The following is a 17,009-nucleotide window of genomic DNA, read 5'->3' as shown; positions in this document are numbered from 1 at the left end:
CCAAAAAAGTATGATTTCTGTTCTCGACATTTATGTTGTAACACATGCATATTTAAGCATCTCAGTTCACGTACACTGAGAGGGAGTATATCACAATCGTTGAGTGCAGACTCTTGCACTAGGATGCCTGGGTTTGAATCCCAGATCTGCCATTTACTTGGGGCTAGGTATTTAACCATACTGTGCTTCAATAAATTCCATCTACAAAGTAGAGATAATAATAGTACCTACCTCACAGGGCTGGTGTAAGGATTAAATGAAATAACATATGTACTATAACATTTAAAACAGTGCCAGAGCACATACAGGGATCTCAAAAATGTTAGCTATTATTAGTGATATGTGAGTGGGAGAAGCACTGCCTTGAGCTTGAGACAGCATCTTGTTTGTGAGTTTCTGGACAAACACCTGAGGAATGAGTGAAGAATTTTGGTCTGACCACTTCTGAGAACAGGCCAAAAACTCTGGCTTACCTAGATCCTTTGCGTGGCTACTCTTCCCCCTGCTTTTCTAGAGGCAGAATTCTGTGGTGGAAAGAAGAGGTGGGCAACCAACCTTCCTGAGCCTCCGCGTTTCTTTGTCCCTCTCTTCTACATACCAGATACGGTGGGAGCTGCAGGCACAAAGATAAATTGGGTTTACCGTGTAGGAGCTCACGGTCGAGGGTAGGAGATAAATGCAAAAACAATTACAAGGTAGGATGATTAAGCAATATATAATGAAGGTATTTTTCTTGTTGTTGTTCAAAATGCACTGTGGAAAAGCAGTATCCACAGAATGGAAGATGTAACATATGTGAAAGCGCTCTATAGAAGGCAGACAACGGTACCCATGTAAAATATTATTACTGCTGACCCTCCCAGGGCCCACTTTAACTTATTTCATCCAGGGACACTTGGCAACCAAACTTGTGGAACCGTAAGGTATAAAACCCCTTACGTGCAACGTCAAACTGTTCCAGCAGAGTAACCCCTTCTTGCTTTCCAAACGTGTAAACCCAGTTTCAAACATGGGTAACGCAGTCCCCGTTTCCCGCTTACTGGGAACGAGGAACTACTTGCAAAACCAGGGACTGAACCCAAGAAAACAAAAGCAAGGCGGAAAGCGCACAACCACGTCTGCGCAGCGCCCCGGACCCGGGAAGCTGGGAAGCGAGAAGGTCAGCGCTGCCTACGCGCGCTCTGCGTAATGGGAGCTTCCCCAGCGCAGCAAACCCTGGGAGCCTCAGGGGCGCCACCTGCGCAGCCGCGAAGATTCGGCGCAGTGGAAGTGGCGAGAGAGGCAGCCGCACCTGCGCGAAGGCAGTGGCGCGGCGGCGGCGGCGGGAGAACCGAGTCCAGTGCGATTGCGCGGAGGCCGCGGGCGAGGCGGGGCCGCGAGCGAGTGCGCCGTGCGCCTGCGCGGAGGGCTGCGTGGCGCGGTGGCGGGGAAGGGCGGTGTGAAGTGAGTGGTGCTGCGGGAGGGGCCGTCGGCGGCGCTGGTGAGCTTTGCGGAGTTGGGCGGTGCCGAGGAGGAAGAGGAGGTGGGGGCTGGGTCTGACGCGGCCCGGTTTTTGGGGGCTCCACTTGTTTATTTTTTTCTCGTGGGTGCCTCCGAGTGTGTGCGCGCTCCACTGCTTGGTGGGAAGGGGGTGGGGGGAGGGCCCGGGGGAAGGGGGAGTTGGAACCGGGGTCGAAACGCCGCGTGACTTCTAGGTGAGGGAACGCCGAGCGGTCGCCGCATCGTCCGCCGTCGAGAAGCCCTTGTTCCCGCTGCTGGGAAGGAGCGTCTGGTGCCGACAAGATGGCGGACGGGGAGCTGAACGTGGATAGTCTCATCACTCGACTGCTGGAGGGTGAGTCGGGGCCCGGCCGGCCGCGTGGAGGGGGCGCCTCCCTTAGCCCTCCTTCTTCCTCCGCCGCCGGAGCCCGAGGGGACCCCCCGTTCCCGCCCCGAGGCGGCCCCCGAGGAGGGGGCGCAGAAGCTGGTGGGCCGGGGGGAGCGGCCTCCGGGAACACGGCCGAGGGGAGGCCGGGCGTCAGGGGCTGTCCCCGCAGGCAAGTAGTGCCCCAGCGGACCTTCGGGGACCCGCACGGTGGCGCGCCGGCGGGGGTGCCGGGTGACCCTTCGCGAGGAGGGTGCCGGGATGCGTGCTCCGGGGCATTGTACGCCCGTGGGACGTGTATTTCTTTTCTGTTCTTTTTGTGCCTTGCCCTTGGATGCCTCCGCTTCTTGTTACCGGAGTGAATTTTAAAAAATCTTCTCCTTGAGTCGACTGTTTGATCTGTTCGGCATTTTTACATGATGCTACAGGACAAACTCTATTCAAGAAGATAACGTGAGCGGGAGTTGAGTCCCGCCCATGTATTATTTAGCTTTAAAGCATAGTAAGCCAAAAGTCTTTGACCGAGCTGAAGATGCACGCAACAAATATGTAGACACGTTTGCTGAAGGCATTGTTTTTCGGGTTTGAGAATTTTAGCAGGTTTGAGCAGGATTTAATTTCTGCACAAACTTAGAAAAGGTCGATTGTAAAGGCTCTCTTGTGTTTAAAAGATATTTACAGGTCTTCGCAGCTTTTGAAGTTTCTGGGCCCTTCTGTTTATAATTGGATAGTTTTATGTTAGGGTCGGGGATTGAGGGAAAGGGAAGAGATGGAGAGGCCAGGGTATTATTCAAAGTCAGTCGCTGCCTTCTGCCAGTGAATCCCTTTACCCTAAAATTTGCGTCATCACTAGCTGCTTTGTGAGTGTGTAGGAAAGAAATTATGCCATTTAAAAAAATAAATTATTGTTCTCTCTGTCAGAAACCGTGGAAGGATTACATATCCATTGTTACTGGCTTTCAGATTTCCTGAAGATAATTGTTTGCCACCGTGAAACAGTGTGTACTTACATTTGGAAAATCATCGCAGAAGAAGATTGTGTGATTGGGGGGCGGAAGGGAGGGCGCTAGTTCCTTTTTTCAGCCAAAGTGTCGGTATTTTATCAGTTCTCTGTGTACCCGTTGTGTAACAAACTACAGTATACTTGCTCCAGATGTGAAAGCCTTCCAGCAGTCTAAGACTGAGTCTCTTAAGACTGAAGAAGAAGCAAAGTTTCACCAGGAACTCCTTTGCCTTTTCCTTTACTATCAAGTTATTCTTGGGAGGCCCCCTGGTGCCTGCAGTCAATGTTCACTGTTTAAGACTTTGTGGACTCTAACAGATGTGAACATCTTACTGGGTCTGTGAGACATTTGCTTTGAAAAAGTGTATGTATTTTTTGTAGTTACGCATTGTTATAAGAGGGAAGTGTAGCTATTTAAAAATTTTAATATCTTGTTAACTTTGGGGGAAGTTTATGCTCACCATGAACTTGGCTTGTAAACTTAAATATTTAAAAATCTGATGCTTGTATCTCAACTTCTTTATTTTTATCTTACATAAACTTACATATTTATATACTGTATAGGCATAAAACACAGCAGACGTATGTGTTTTTAAATCTTTGATATGGGATCTTTTAAGTCAGATGCACCCTTTTAAGATTATAGATAATTAAGAAACTTCACTAGTGGATTGTTCAAGGTTGTTAAGAGAAAAGATATGGTGAGGAAAATAGGCTAAGTGATTCTGTTTGTTTCTGTGAATTCAAATTACGTATGTGTTGGGTTCTGGTTTTGGATGATCATTTTGCAGACTTTTTCCCCTTTTAAATTGGCAAGGGGAAATTTATTGACCTGCTTTGTGCCAGTCACCAGGAATCCAAAAATAAGACACAGTCTCTTCACTCAGGGAACTCCCAGTCTAAACAAGTGACTTTCAGGCTTTTTCAGCCTGCTCTCTGACAGTAAAGAGTACCATTACTTGCTTCTTAATCCCGGGAAGTATGTTTAGTTTTGACTGTGCCTCCCTGGGATTCTTAAATACTCCTCTTCTCCTTCCCTTTTCCAAAATCTAGACCTGTCCAAAGACATCCTAACAGACTTGGATTTTCTAATAAATAATTGTTTTTAATCTTCAAATAAGAATTCTTTTGTCTGCCTTGATTTTCAGTGATGTTACATGCTAATTATTAACTCAAATTCAAGTAAAGCTGCTTAGCAGAATAGCTATAGTTAGGTTTTTTGCTTGTTTGTTTTCAGTATTAAATGAAAGTATTGTACAAGGGAGGGGAAATCAGCAGGACTTGATCTCATTTTAAAATGTTGACTGTAGTTCCATACCATATTCTTGATTTTTTTATTACATCAGATTGCTAGTCAGCTATAACCCTTTTAGTAACTTTTATTACCAATCAGCTATAACACTTTTAGTAATTTTATGAGTTTCTTTGTGTTTTTTAGGTGGCCAAATGATGTTCACTTCCAAAGTGCCTTTTACGTTTAAATTTTTTGTTATTATTTAATGCAAAACAGTATACTAATTTATTGTTTGGGTAGTGCATGTTCCTTCAGTATATTTCTTTCTTTTTTTTTTTTTTTGGTACGCGGGCCTCTCACTGTTGTGGCCTCTCCCGTTGCGGAGCACAGGCTCCTGACGCGCAGGCTCAGCGGCCATGGCTCACGGGCCCAACCACTCCGCGGCATGTGGGATCTTCCCGGACAGGGGCACAAACCTGTATCCCCTGCATCGGCAGGCGGACTCTCAACCACTGCGCCACCAGGGAAGTCCCAGTATATTTTCTTGAGTTAAGTTTTACTTAACCACAAAGCCAAAGATGCCTACGTTAGTGATTCTGCTACCACGTTCTTGTTGAAATTGAAGCTAGTTCCTATGGGTATCCTGGAAAATCCAGTAAAAGCTTTTTACTTTGATCAGCAGTTCCAAAAGGAGTTAGGATGGCAGTGGGAGTATAGAGAAATCACCTGGGGAGCTTTATTCAGACTATAAATGTTGAATTTATTTTGGAGGACTTGAAAAAGGTTGAGTAGAACCTGCTTGTTTGGGAAGAGGGTTGTGTGGAAAACTGCTTCCCGATGGTTGAGATTGTGCCAGCTCTGTTCCCAACAGTTTTATTGAGATACAATTCACATACCATACAGTTTCACCTGTTCAAAGTGTATAATTGAGTGGTTTTTAGTTGTGCAACCATCAGTCACCACAATCAACATTAGAAAGTTTTCACCACCACCACCCTCAAACACAACCCTGTTTTCACTAGCCAACAAATCCCTTTTCCCTTCACCACTCCTCCCAGTACTTGGCTACCCCTGATATACTTTCTGTCTATAGATTTTGCTTGTTCTGGACATTTCATCTGAATGAAATCATACATTATGTGGTCTCTTGTGATTGGCTTCTTTTAACGTTTTGAAAGTTTACCTATGTTGTAGCATGTGTCAGTATTTCATTCCTTTTATGGCCGAATAATATTTCATTGCATGAATATACCACATTTCATTTGTCCATTTATCACTTGATGGACATTTGAGTTGTTTCCCCTTTGTGGCCATTGTGCATAATACTGCTATGAATGTTCATGTGTAAGTGTTTGTGTGGGCATATGTTTTCATTTCCCTTGGGTATATAGCTGGGAGTGAAATTGCTAGGTCAAATGGTAACTCTGTTTAACCTTTTGAGGAACTGCCAGACTGGGTAAAGCCTCTTTTCTGATTAAATTGTTTAATTATGACCCAGCAGTCTAAAGATTAGGCAGTTTGAAGGAAGTGCTAGTTGGTATTGGCAACCTCAACTTCTGCAGGGATAGTGTTGTTGTGTAGACCCAAGGCCAGGTCTGTTAAAAAAGAGCAGGTTGAGGAATAGGGAGATGGTCTTAGGGATACTTTCTCTCTTCTCTTGCTTCTTTTTAGATGAGAAGCTAGAGAAGGCATAAAGATGCTACATTGTTCAGAGATTCAGAGATTCAGGGATTAGGTTGGTTGCTTGCTTGCTTGGTTTTCTTGTCAGTTCCAGTAGGTGAGGGAAATTTTGACAGTTTGAAGAAGTAGTCCAGAGTATTTTTATTTTATTCGAAAATACAGAGCTGGAGCTTTTCTGGTAAATGTCTAAACCAAGATTAGGAATTATTGGGATTTAGAAATCTATTTATATTTGAGTCTAGAGACAGGATTATATTAAGATTTAGGATTAGTGAGGTAAAGATAGTAAATTTTATCAAGTAGGTTTTTTGCATCTTAGGTCTTATTATCCACATTTATCTTTTAACAGAGTATCCATTCCAGTAGTATACGTTCTCAAACAACTTTTAACAGGTAAAGTAACGTCAGTGTTAAGAATGTCAAGATATTTAGAAATAATTAAAATCTCAGTTTCAGAAACAGCCTTGATCCTGGAAATCTTGGGCTCTAGGGATGCAAGAAGAAATGGTTTGTAAATGTCAGTAGGCTTAGCAGTGGTGTGGTGGTGGAGGATAGGGATTCCCAGCTTAATCTTCTAGGATTTAATTTTGAGTGAGTACAAATTTATACCCTCAGGCAGCGATCACTGCTCCTCTAGCAGCTGTAAGTAGCCATTTCAAGGCTTATTCTTTCTGGGAAAATAGAGGATCAGTGAAGATAGGAAGCAGAAAGAGATTAAGGTTACAACTCTTCTTTCTTTTTGTAAACCCTCCACCTTCCCTCAAGATTGAATATGATTACCTTTGAAGTCTTGGTTATTGGTAGGTGAAATGTAGTTTTTTTTTTTTACACCTCATTCTCTGAAATACACTGTACCTCAGAGATTTTCCATCTTTAAGATAGAATGAAAATGCTTAAGAAATTGTCTTTATTCCACAATTAGAAGTAGGGGACTAAAATGCAGAAACTCATTCTGAAGTTAAGTAAGTGCTAATAACTAGTTGCCAGTCTTTTCCTAGTTTAATGGAGGAATTCAGTTCCTGGTCTAGGTGGGTACTTGTCATGCAGTAGAAAAAGTAGTAAAAGGACAGGAACAATTGTCCTTTAATCTGCCTACCCACTATTCACGTGTATAGCAAAGTGATTTATGAGGACATACATAACCTTCCTAATAGTCACTAACCTCAGGGCTCTTCCTTCCCAAATTTAGCCACATCTGTGCAAAGACAAATAGAGGTATTTATGTTACATGCGCAGTCTGGTGGGAATGTTGCCTTTGGGTCTTGATATATGCTGGCACTGTGTAATTTGGAGGTTTTGACACAGTTTATTCCCCATAAAGGAATTTAATCCTTAGAATGTTCATCAGACTATGCCTGAGTTCCCATCTAGTCAATTTCCAAACTATTGATCAAAACATTTTCTTGCTTTGAGTGCTTGTCTAACACCATTTTAACTTTTCCCTTAATCCTACCTACTATTTTCAAGATTTAGAGAAATCAAAAGTTACTTTTCATGGGCTTCCCTGGTGGCGCAGTGGTTGAGAGTCCGCCTGCCGATGCAGGGGGCGTGGGTTCGTGCCCCGGTCCGGGAGGATCCCACATGCTGCGGAGTGGCTGGGCCCGTGAGCCGTGGCCGCTGGGCCTGCGCGTCCGGAGCCTGTGCCCCGCAACGGGAGAGACCACAACAGTGAGAGGCCCGCGTACCACAAAAAAAAAAAAAAAAAGTTACTTTTCATATTTAAGGACATCTATTATATAGCTTTCTCTAATATTTAGCAGTTATTATGGCTCTTTTTTATTTTAAATAGTAAACTGAGAGGGAAACTTTATAGGTACTTGTAGGTTCATCTGTGTTGTTTGAATATGTATCAAATAATTGAGCCAGAGTAGTGAAAGAAAATGACCAGGCTTCTGGAGTGAAAGTGAGAGAAAGATCTAAGTTATATAATGACAGAAAGGAACATATTTTATGAACATCAGACCTTAACTGCAATAGTTATGTGAATCCTGAATGATAACAGATATATACTCAATTAAGTGTTTATTCAAGGTAGTTCAGTAAGTATTGATATAGTGGGGGACCATGTTTACACTCTCTAAAGGTACAGGTTCTGCATGTATTATAATTTCAGCTCTTCCTCAGTTTCTTCTGCATTTTGAGGATGATAATCGACCTGCTTCATAATGTATCTGTAACAATTAAACTGGTAGAACGCTTAGACCATAATAAAAGCTCAGAAAATGTTAGCTACTGTTACTGTTTAGTATAAACCTGAGTGTAAGGTAATAGAGGGCTTCTTACGCTACTGAGCCCTGGACCCTCCTCAAAGGAATTTTTGAGAAGGCTATTTCTTGTGAGGATCTAACAGATGTGCCCTCCACATTGTTGCATACAACCACTCATACATAGTATGTATGTATGTATGTATAAAACATTTCTTTCCTATTCCCGTTATTCAGAATTTATCTGGTTTGACATATTAATGTTGGTGCTGAGGGGGAGAGATATTTTTAGGCAGAATTAAATGGTGAAAGGTGATTTAAGGAGATTTGGTGTATGCTTTCTTTTGGCTAGGGGCTAGAGAGCAGTGGATTTCAAACTTTGAATCTTGGGACGACTATGTACTCATAAAAATAATTGAGGGGCTTCCCTGGTGGCACAGCGGTTGAGAGTTCACCTGCCGATTCAGGGGACGTGGGTTCGTGCCCTGGTCCGGGAAGATCCCACATGCCACGGAGCGGCTGGGCCCATGGGCCGTGGCCGCTGGGCCTGCGCGTCCGGAGTCTGTGCTCCGCGGCGGGAGAGACCACAGCAGTGAGAGGCCCACATACCGCAAAAAATAAAAAAATTTAAAAAATAACTGAGGACAAGAACTTTGATTTGTATGAGTTATTTATCAGTACTGTGTTAGAAATTAAAACTAAGAATTTAAAAATATTCTTTAATTCATGTAAAATAGCGATAATAACCTGTTCATTTTACATAATCAGTTTGTTTTCTACAACAAAAATAATAGTGATAAGCACATGTCTTTAATGTCTGGTTTTGTAGAAGACAGCAGAATTCTCATATCTGCTTTGCTTCAGTTTACATTGTTTTTGTTGAAGTATATGAAGAAAATCTGTACTTTTACAGATACAAAGTTGTAAAAGGAAGGAGTATTTCAATAGCCTTTTTAGATAATGGTGAATATTCTTTAATATTATACCAGAAATCGACAGTGATAATTTCTTAAAGGTTAGTTGTAATGTAGAATCTGAAATATTGTTCTCTTACATTAAAATCCATTTATCTATCTTGCATTTTAAATGGATCTTACAAATGACTTTGTAACATGCATTGGTCATTTTGAAAATACTGGTTAAGCTGATTTATGCAGATGTTCAAATGTTGACACATTTTATACAACATCAAAAAATTCACATTTGTTAATATTACAGCAAGATATCAGAAGAGTCCTTAAGTATGAAGAAGCTGTCAAATTCATGGTGTTGGATACAAAGTTTCCAAAATTTTAATTTTCACTAGCAACAAATACTGTCAGTTGTTTTCTTTGAAGTGACAGGCTCACTTTGTTCATTTTCAAGAGTATCTGTTAAATATCTTAAGTGTGAATAACCATAGTTTGTCACTTGTGCTTTCCAGTAAAAGAGATGGTCTGTGAAAGTAGCTAGATCAGCTTGGAACTAAAACAGTCATACAAGTGCTCTTTTTGAAGACAACCATTGTACTTTGATATGCAACAGAAATGCTTCATGGATACTTTCATTTCATCATGCAGAATATTAAAAAGATGTATACTTGGTGGCGATGTAAGAAAATTGATTGTTTTTACTGCTTAATTAAGGGCAAGGGCATTTTTAATTGAAACTGGACCTTTTTTGTTTCGCTGTGTGTGGCAATTTAGTGCCTCTGATTTGGTTTCTGCTGAGGTGTTGGTGTTTTAATCACCATTGCTTTTGCACCATGCAGATGTCAACACAGTGAAAAAGGATCACACTCGTGAGAACCACAGGACTAGGGCTCTCCCTTCTTCTGTTCCTGAAATGTCTAGTCCTCCCCTGTATCTGTTAATTTTCTTCTTTACTCTTTTTTCATTATCTATTTGTTTACTAGTTTACCTGGAATGATTTTTTTAACTTACGGCAATACACAGACCCCTCTGAGAAATCATGAAAGCCCCGGACTTATCAGAAAAGTATACATGTGTATGTGCATACACAGTATTACGGTTTGGGTTTTTATACAGAGCTCCTGAAGGCCATCTGTAGGCTCAAATCACATTAAGCAGGCAAACTTAAGATAAATTGAAATTATGGCAGTGGCTTAATTCTTTCATTTAAAACCAAAATTCCCCATTCTAGCCAACTGTAAAAATTTTACTTTTTTTCCTTTTTTGTGGCTTAAAGTAGACTCATACTAAATATGGAGAAATTGCTGTTTCATCTTAGAAAAAAATTTAGGAAATCTGGATTTATGTTAACTTTGCTGTTGATTAGTATGTAACCTTGAGTGAATCTTTTTGGTAGGGTAGAGTTTTAAATGTTAAAGGTTAATGAAGATTACTAAGATTTCGTGTGGCAGATGTAACAGTGGAATTAGGTGTTTTTTTCTCCTTGGCATTCTTTCTGTTTTAGAGGAGGCAGTTATTAGTAAGAACTTGCTGGAGAAAATAGCAGATGGTTATTGAAAGATAAAATTTAGTGTATACACAACACAGACATATATAACACACAGCATTTGTAATTTAAAAAACAAACCTGCATTGAAAAGGTTTTTACATGAATATGAAATTTGAAAAATAATGATGGAGTATAATTTTTTGTAATCATGAGAAGAAGGGACTTCTTTTGGGGGAAGAGAACATTTTGCTTAATTGAGGTTCAAAGTTAGTATTCTGTATCCTCAAAATCAACTGGAAGTGTTCATCTGTTAATGCTGATCTATAATGAGATTTTATGTATTTCATCTTGGAAGGTGTCTTAACACAGATAGGTAGGTACTACTGAAACTATTATCAATCCAAAAGCATGTGGTTTTAGTTAAGTGATTTTAGTCATCACTTGGAAGGTATTTATAGAATTTTATTAGTCCTCTCTTAATATTTGCCTTTTATCATGTGATAACATTGCACATTAGTCAGTTCCAGTGAGAGGTTAGGTGGAAGCTCCTCACCTGCACAATTAAATGGATTTTGATTTATTTTGCACCAACACTGAGGTCTAAAGAATGCTGTAAGAACTATGGTTGGAGCTTAGAAAATAGTGTCCAGTGCAAATCTGTGAGGGAATGAAGATCTCACTTGTTTTAACATTTGACAGCCCTGGAACTGTGTAAAGCAACCTGACATTTGCTTGTGATTACAAGCAACATTAGTTGTCAGAGTGACTTTGCATAGTGTATGTTTCACACATAAGTATTTTTTCACATTTTAATTTTAGGTTGAATTATTAAGAAACATTATCAGGTTTGCAGCAAGATCTAATTTATAAAACCTACTCAGTGCTCGATAGTAGTGATTGAGGGTGATTCTCATTCAGAAAAATGTCAATATTGGCCCTCAGCTCAAAAAAGTCACAATAAAACTTTATCACTATTAAACCACTGAACTGTGTGGTAGGGCAAGTCAGGATATTCAGCTTTTGTTTCTGACAAACATTTGTGTAACTGACAATGGTTAAGTTCATGAGAGCTGATGAAGTACACCATTGATACCACTGGTTCAATATTTTTCCGCTGAGTGATTGCACCGTAAGCTTTAAACACATTCAGTTTTCACAAGCCTTATTAAATTGTCCAACTAAGTCTTTTCCTGCCCCATGAGTATTTTTACCTCCATCATGTTTTGGGTTTGTTTCTTTAGCTTCTTTGAAAGTATTCTTTTTATTTATTTATTTATTTATTTATTTAATTTATTTTTGGCTGCGTTGGGTCTTCCTTCGTTGCTGCGCACAGGCTTTCTCTAGTTGCAGAGAGCGGGGGCTACTCTTCACTGTGGTGCGCGGTCTTCAGTAGTTGTGGCTCGTGGGCTCTAGAGCGCAGGCTCAGTAGCTATGGCGCACGGGCTTACTTGCTCCGCAGCCTGTGGGGTCTTCCCAGACCAGGGCTCGAACCCGTGTCTCCTGCATTGGCAGGCGGATTCTTAACCACTGTGCCACCAAGGAAGTCCCTTCGGAAGTATTCTTGCCTGTGGTTGTCCCACACAGACTATTCATAGAGGCTAACTTTTCAGTCATTTCAAATTCAGCATTGGCTCCTCAAGTGAGCAAAAGCTAAGTATTGGCAATATCTGTGAACTCATCTAGAGCCAAGGAAACCACTCAAAATCATTTTTGTTTTTTTAACTGATTATCGACGTTGCTTTCAGTGTCCTCAACCTTCAAGAACTGTCTTTACGGAAGGACTAATAAATATGTAGTCTTAAACAAGTTTATAGTCTCAGGACATACTTCTTTGGCTTTTCCAAACAAATATGATTTAATTAACTCACCATTAGTAAATGGCTTTCCTCGCTTTCTAATACATGAACCAGTTGGAAGCTTACTTCCATTGCAGCCTCATTTTTATTTTTGTGAAGAAATTCTGCTGTGATGAGATTTTTTGATTGTTACTTTCCTCTGAGATGGGAATGTGATGAAGTGCTTAGTTTCCTAATGTGAACATTTTATTCTTTTAGCACAGCTATAATGTCATAAATACAATGCCTAGTCATCTAATTCAATAACAAAATAATCCACACTCCACTGGGCCTTAGACATTCATATTTCAGTTTTCTTCCTTTGACATGATGAGTATGCACTGGTAATAAAAGTAAAATAAAATGTTGCAGCACAGCAGTAAGTAGATGCTGAAGACACTGTTGAGTTATAACTGCATCTCTGCAATTTCTAGTACCCTGGGAAGCAGTGCGAAGCCATGAGGGAGCCCCATGTGGTCTCTGTGGCAGCTACTCAACTCTGCCGTGGTATCGTGAAAGTACCCATAGGTAATACGTAAATGAATGAGAGTGGTTTTGTTCCAGTAAAACTTTACTTATGGACGCTGACATTTGAATTTGATATAATTTTTATGTGTCACAGAGTATTGTTCTTCCCCCGCCTCCCCCTCCAACTGTTTTTAAAAGTATGAAAGTTACTCTTAACTCACAGGTCACACAGAAACAGGGATTGGATCAAATTTGACCCTCAGGCCTTAGTGTTTTCCCCCTTTTCTGGTGTAAACATGATTGTGCAGAAAGATTATTTTATCAGGGGCCAGGAGACCTTGATGCTTCCACCTAAGTTGAATGACTCATTTGCTGAGCCGACATATGGGGTTAAGGCCAGTAGTGTCTAGTCCTTGGCAAGGTATTCCTCAAAATTCTTCATGTAAGCGTCTGAATTTCTAGTGTGTGCCCAATGATCATATTTTGTGTACTTCTCTGTTTTCACTTGAGCAGCCACTCCACTGTTGAAGAGCAACCAACACAGGAAATTTTTGAGGGTTTTGATCTTTAAGAAAAGGAAAGCACCAGTGTGTTCAACAGTCACTCCTGGAGGCATAGGGGAATAGACTCCAAATAAAAAGTGGCAGTCTTACTGGACTAAAGAGGACAGGTGGAAGTCTGGGGCAACTAAAGCAGTTGAAACTTAAGTCCAAAAGAGGAGAGAATCACATAGACTCTAACCTCAAAATCTGCAGTCAGGTCCCCCTAAGCTCATTGATTTTTAAGATACACACGTACAAGGGAAGATTCTAAGTAAACCAGAAGAAAACAGTGTCTGGGAAGCTAAAGATATGAGCAGAGATTCCAGCATCCCCCACAGTACCAGCATGGCACAAGTTGAAGTTCAGTCTTTATGAAGTAAGAGAGGCCATATTATACCCTGAGTTTTCCATTGAGACCCCCATCATGGCCTCTCTCCAAAATTGAGGGCAAAATGAAGTAGACCAGCCCTCAAGAAAATGTGGGTGAGGGGCTTCCCTGGTGGCACAGTGGTTAAGAATTCTTAACAGTGGTTAAGAATCTGCCTGCCAATGCAGGGGACACAGGTTCGAGCCCTGGTCCGGGAAGATCCCACGTGCCATGGAGCAACTAAGACTGTGTGCCACAACTACTGAAGCCCACGTGCGTAAAGCCCATGCTCTGCAACAAGAGAAGCCACCGCAATGAGAAGCCCGCGCACTGCAACAAAGAGTAGCCACTGCTCACCGCAACTAGAGAAAGCCTGCGTGCAGCAGTGAAGACCCAACACAGCCAAAAAAAAAAAAAAGAAAAGAAAATGTGGGTGAGTCCTTGGTACTCTGCTGCTAAAGGAAGCAGCCCTCCATGGAGGAAGATGTCATATAGAAATCGTAGTTTTTCATCCATAATCAAATATTTCATTCAGTGAAATACTACAGGAATGCTAACAGGATTAATGGACCAAAATATCAAGAGGAGAAAAAGGTATAAATCCACAGAATTCACATATTAGAGTTATCACACAAACTTGAAGATAACTGATTTAATATGCTCAAGGTAAAGAGGAAAAGAAAAATTTTTTCAGACCTGGAAACTGTACAACTAAAAAAATATATTAACTAAAATTAAGAATTTGGTAGTGCATTTACTAGCAAATTAGAAACAGCAAAATAGAGTAGTAGTAAACTAGGGGAAAAAAAGAGTTGAGTAGAAATTATGCAGTGCTGAGAGAGAAAAAATAGAGGGGAAGTACAGAAAGAAAGCAACAGAAGACAGTGGAAGGGTTTAACATGTGTAATGGGATTCCCAGAAGGGCAAGAGATGTGGAATAGAGGATATATTAACCAAGAATTTTCCAAAATTGAGAAAGATACCAAAACAAGATTAAAGAAGGTCTCTGGCTTCCAAGTGGGAATAATGTAAATAAAGTCATATTGAGACCCATCATGGACTTAACTCCTAAAATCAAAGAAAAAAAATTTTTTAAAGCTCCCAAAGGAAAGAAGTCATTACCTTCAGGACAATAATAAGAGAGATGGTTGATATATCACCTGAAACTACAGAAGCCAGAAATCAATAGAATGACCTCTTTAAGTGCTAAAAGAAAAAAAAAGAATGCTAACCTACAATGCTAAATCTAGTGAGCATATGCTTCAAAAGTGAAGGCAAAATAAAGATAGACTAAAACTAAGAAAATTTATTGATAATAGATGGCACTAAAAAATGCTAAAGAAAGTTCATGTTGAAAGAAAATGATCGCACATAAAAGCACAGACCTGCAGAAAGAAATGAAAGATAGCAATAAGGATAAATGTGTATAAATATAAATTAGGACTGTTTAAAATAATGATTGTGACTTGTGGGGTTTAAAATATAATGGAGCAATATATGACAACTGTAGAGCAAAAGTCTGGAGAGTGGTAAATCAGTCACAAGTGCATATGTTCTCTAGAGTAAGCGCCAAAAGAAAAAGAATATATAACTAAAGAGCTAATAGAGGAGAAAATGGAATAATAAAAGATGAGCAATTACTCCAAAGAAATGTAAGAAAAGAGAAAGGAATAAAAAACAGATGAGACAAAACGACAGGATGGTGTACTTCAACTCAGTTTTCCCAATGATTATGGTAAATGTGAGAGGAGCAAACACTCCAGACAAAGCTCAGAAGACATAACCATATACTGTTTACAAGGGACATATTTTAAATTTAAGGGCACAGATGGGTAAGTAAAAGAATGAGGAAACTACATTATGCATATACTAACCGAAAGAAAACTGAGTTGGCTATATATTTATGCCAGAAAAAGACTGTAAGGTAAGAAGAATCACTAGAGGGAAAGAAGAGCATTGCACAATTTAAAGGAATAAATTCAACAGGATGATATAACAATCTTAAATTTTTTAGGTATGTAATAATATAGGTCAAAAACACAAAAAGGAAAAGTTGATAGAACGAAAAGTTTGAAATAGACAAAACTACAACCATAGTAGATTAATGCACCTTTCTCAGTAACTAATAAACAAGAAAAAAAATCAGCAAGGATCTAGAAGATTTAAACAACACAGTAAAATTGACCTAATTGATACACATGGAATGCTTTACCCAGCAACTGTAGGATATTACATACTTTTCAAGTATGTATGGACACTTACTAAAATATACTGTACCATAGAGCAAATCTCTAAATTTGAAAGAAAGAGATCTCAGATATGTTCTCTGAATTCATTGGTGATAAGCTAGAAATCAATAGCATATAACTGGAAAATCCTCAGGTATTTAGAAATTAAGTAATGTAAATACTTTCACATGTCTTATTGGCTAAAGAAGAAATAACAGTGAAAGTTATAAAATACATTGATCTAAATAATAGTGAAAATATGTGTTAAAACTTGTACAGTTACAGCTAAAAGCAGTGCTTAGAGGGATACATATAGCTTTAAATGTATATATTAGAAAAAAAGGCTGAACATTAAACTATTTCAAGACAACAGAAGAATAAATTATAACCAAAAAAGGTAGAAGGAAAGATATAATAAAAAAGAGCAGAAATCAAATAAAAAGATGTATGATTTTTTTAAAAATGAAATCCTTAAAAAGATTGGTAAATTGATAACCCCCTAGAAAGACTGATAATGTAAAAAAATTTTTTTTAATTTACCAGTATCAAGAAAGATATAGGAGGGCTTCCCTGGTGGCGCAGTGGTTGAGAGTCTGCCTGCCGATACACGGGACACGGGTTCGTGTTCCGGTCCGGGAAGATCCCACATACCGTGGAGCGGCTGAGCCTGTGAGCCATGGCTGCTGAGCCTGCGCGTCCGGAGCCTGTGCTCCACAACGGGAAAGGCCACAACAGTGAGAGGCCCGCGTACCGCAAAAAAAAAAAAAAAAAAAAAAGAAAAAGAAAGATATAGGAGATACCACTATTAAAGGAGACTAAAAAGATTGAACAAATAATGCAATAATGTAATCCTGGATTGAATTCTGTACTGTGGAAGAATATGCTGTAAAAGACATGATGGAGACAGTTACTAAAATTGTAGTACATTCTTTATTTTTTTTTAATTTTTTAACTTTTTTATATATTTATTTATTTTTGGCTGCGTTGGGTCTTCGTTGCAGTGCACATGCTTCTCATTGCCTGGCTTCATTGCGGTGGCTTCTCTTGCTGTGGAGCACGGGCTCTAGGTGCATGGGCTTCAGTAGTTGCAGCACGTGGGCTCAGTAGTTGTGGCTATCAGGCTCTAGACCGCAGGCTCAGTAGTTGGGGCGCAAGGGCTTAGTTGCTCTGCAGCATGTGGGATC

At 40.1% G+C, this 17,009-nt stretch overlaps 1 protein-coding gene across 1 annotated transcript in view; it reads left to right on the top strand.

The window, feature by feature from the left end:
- The first annotated feature begins 1,449 nt into the window (after window positions 1-1,449).
- PPP1CB (protein phosphatase 1 catalytic subunit beta) overlaps window positions 1,450-17,009 on the top strand; it is a 37,231-nt gene continuing 21,671 nt past the window's right edge. The window contains exons 1-2 of the mRNA XM_065890783.1: window positions 1,450-1,480; window positions 1,695-1,834. Coding sequence (XP_065746855.1) covers window positions 1,783-1,834 — 52 coding nt within the window. The 5' untranslated portion in view covers window positions 1,450-1,480; window positions 1,695-1,782. The remainder of the gene's footprint in view (window positions 1,481-1,694; window positions 1,835-17,009) is intronic.

This window comes from Phocoena phocoena, chromosome 14, assembly GCF_963924675.1.
Source record: "Phocoena phocoena chromosome 14, mPhoPho1.1, whole genome shotgun sequence".
Lineage (NCBI taxonomy): Eukaryota > Metazoa > Chordata > Mammalia > Artiodactyla > Phocoenidae > Phocoena > Phocoena phocoena.
This window is presented reverse-complemented; position numbering and strand designations above follow the sequence as displayed.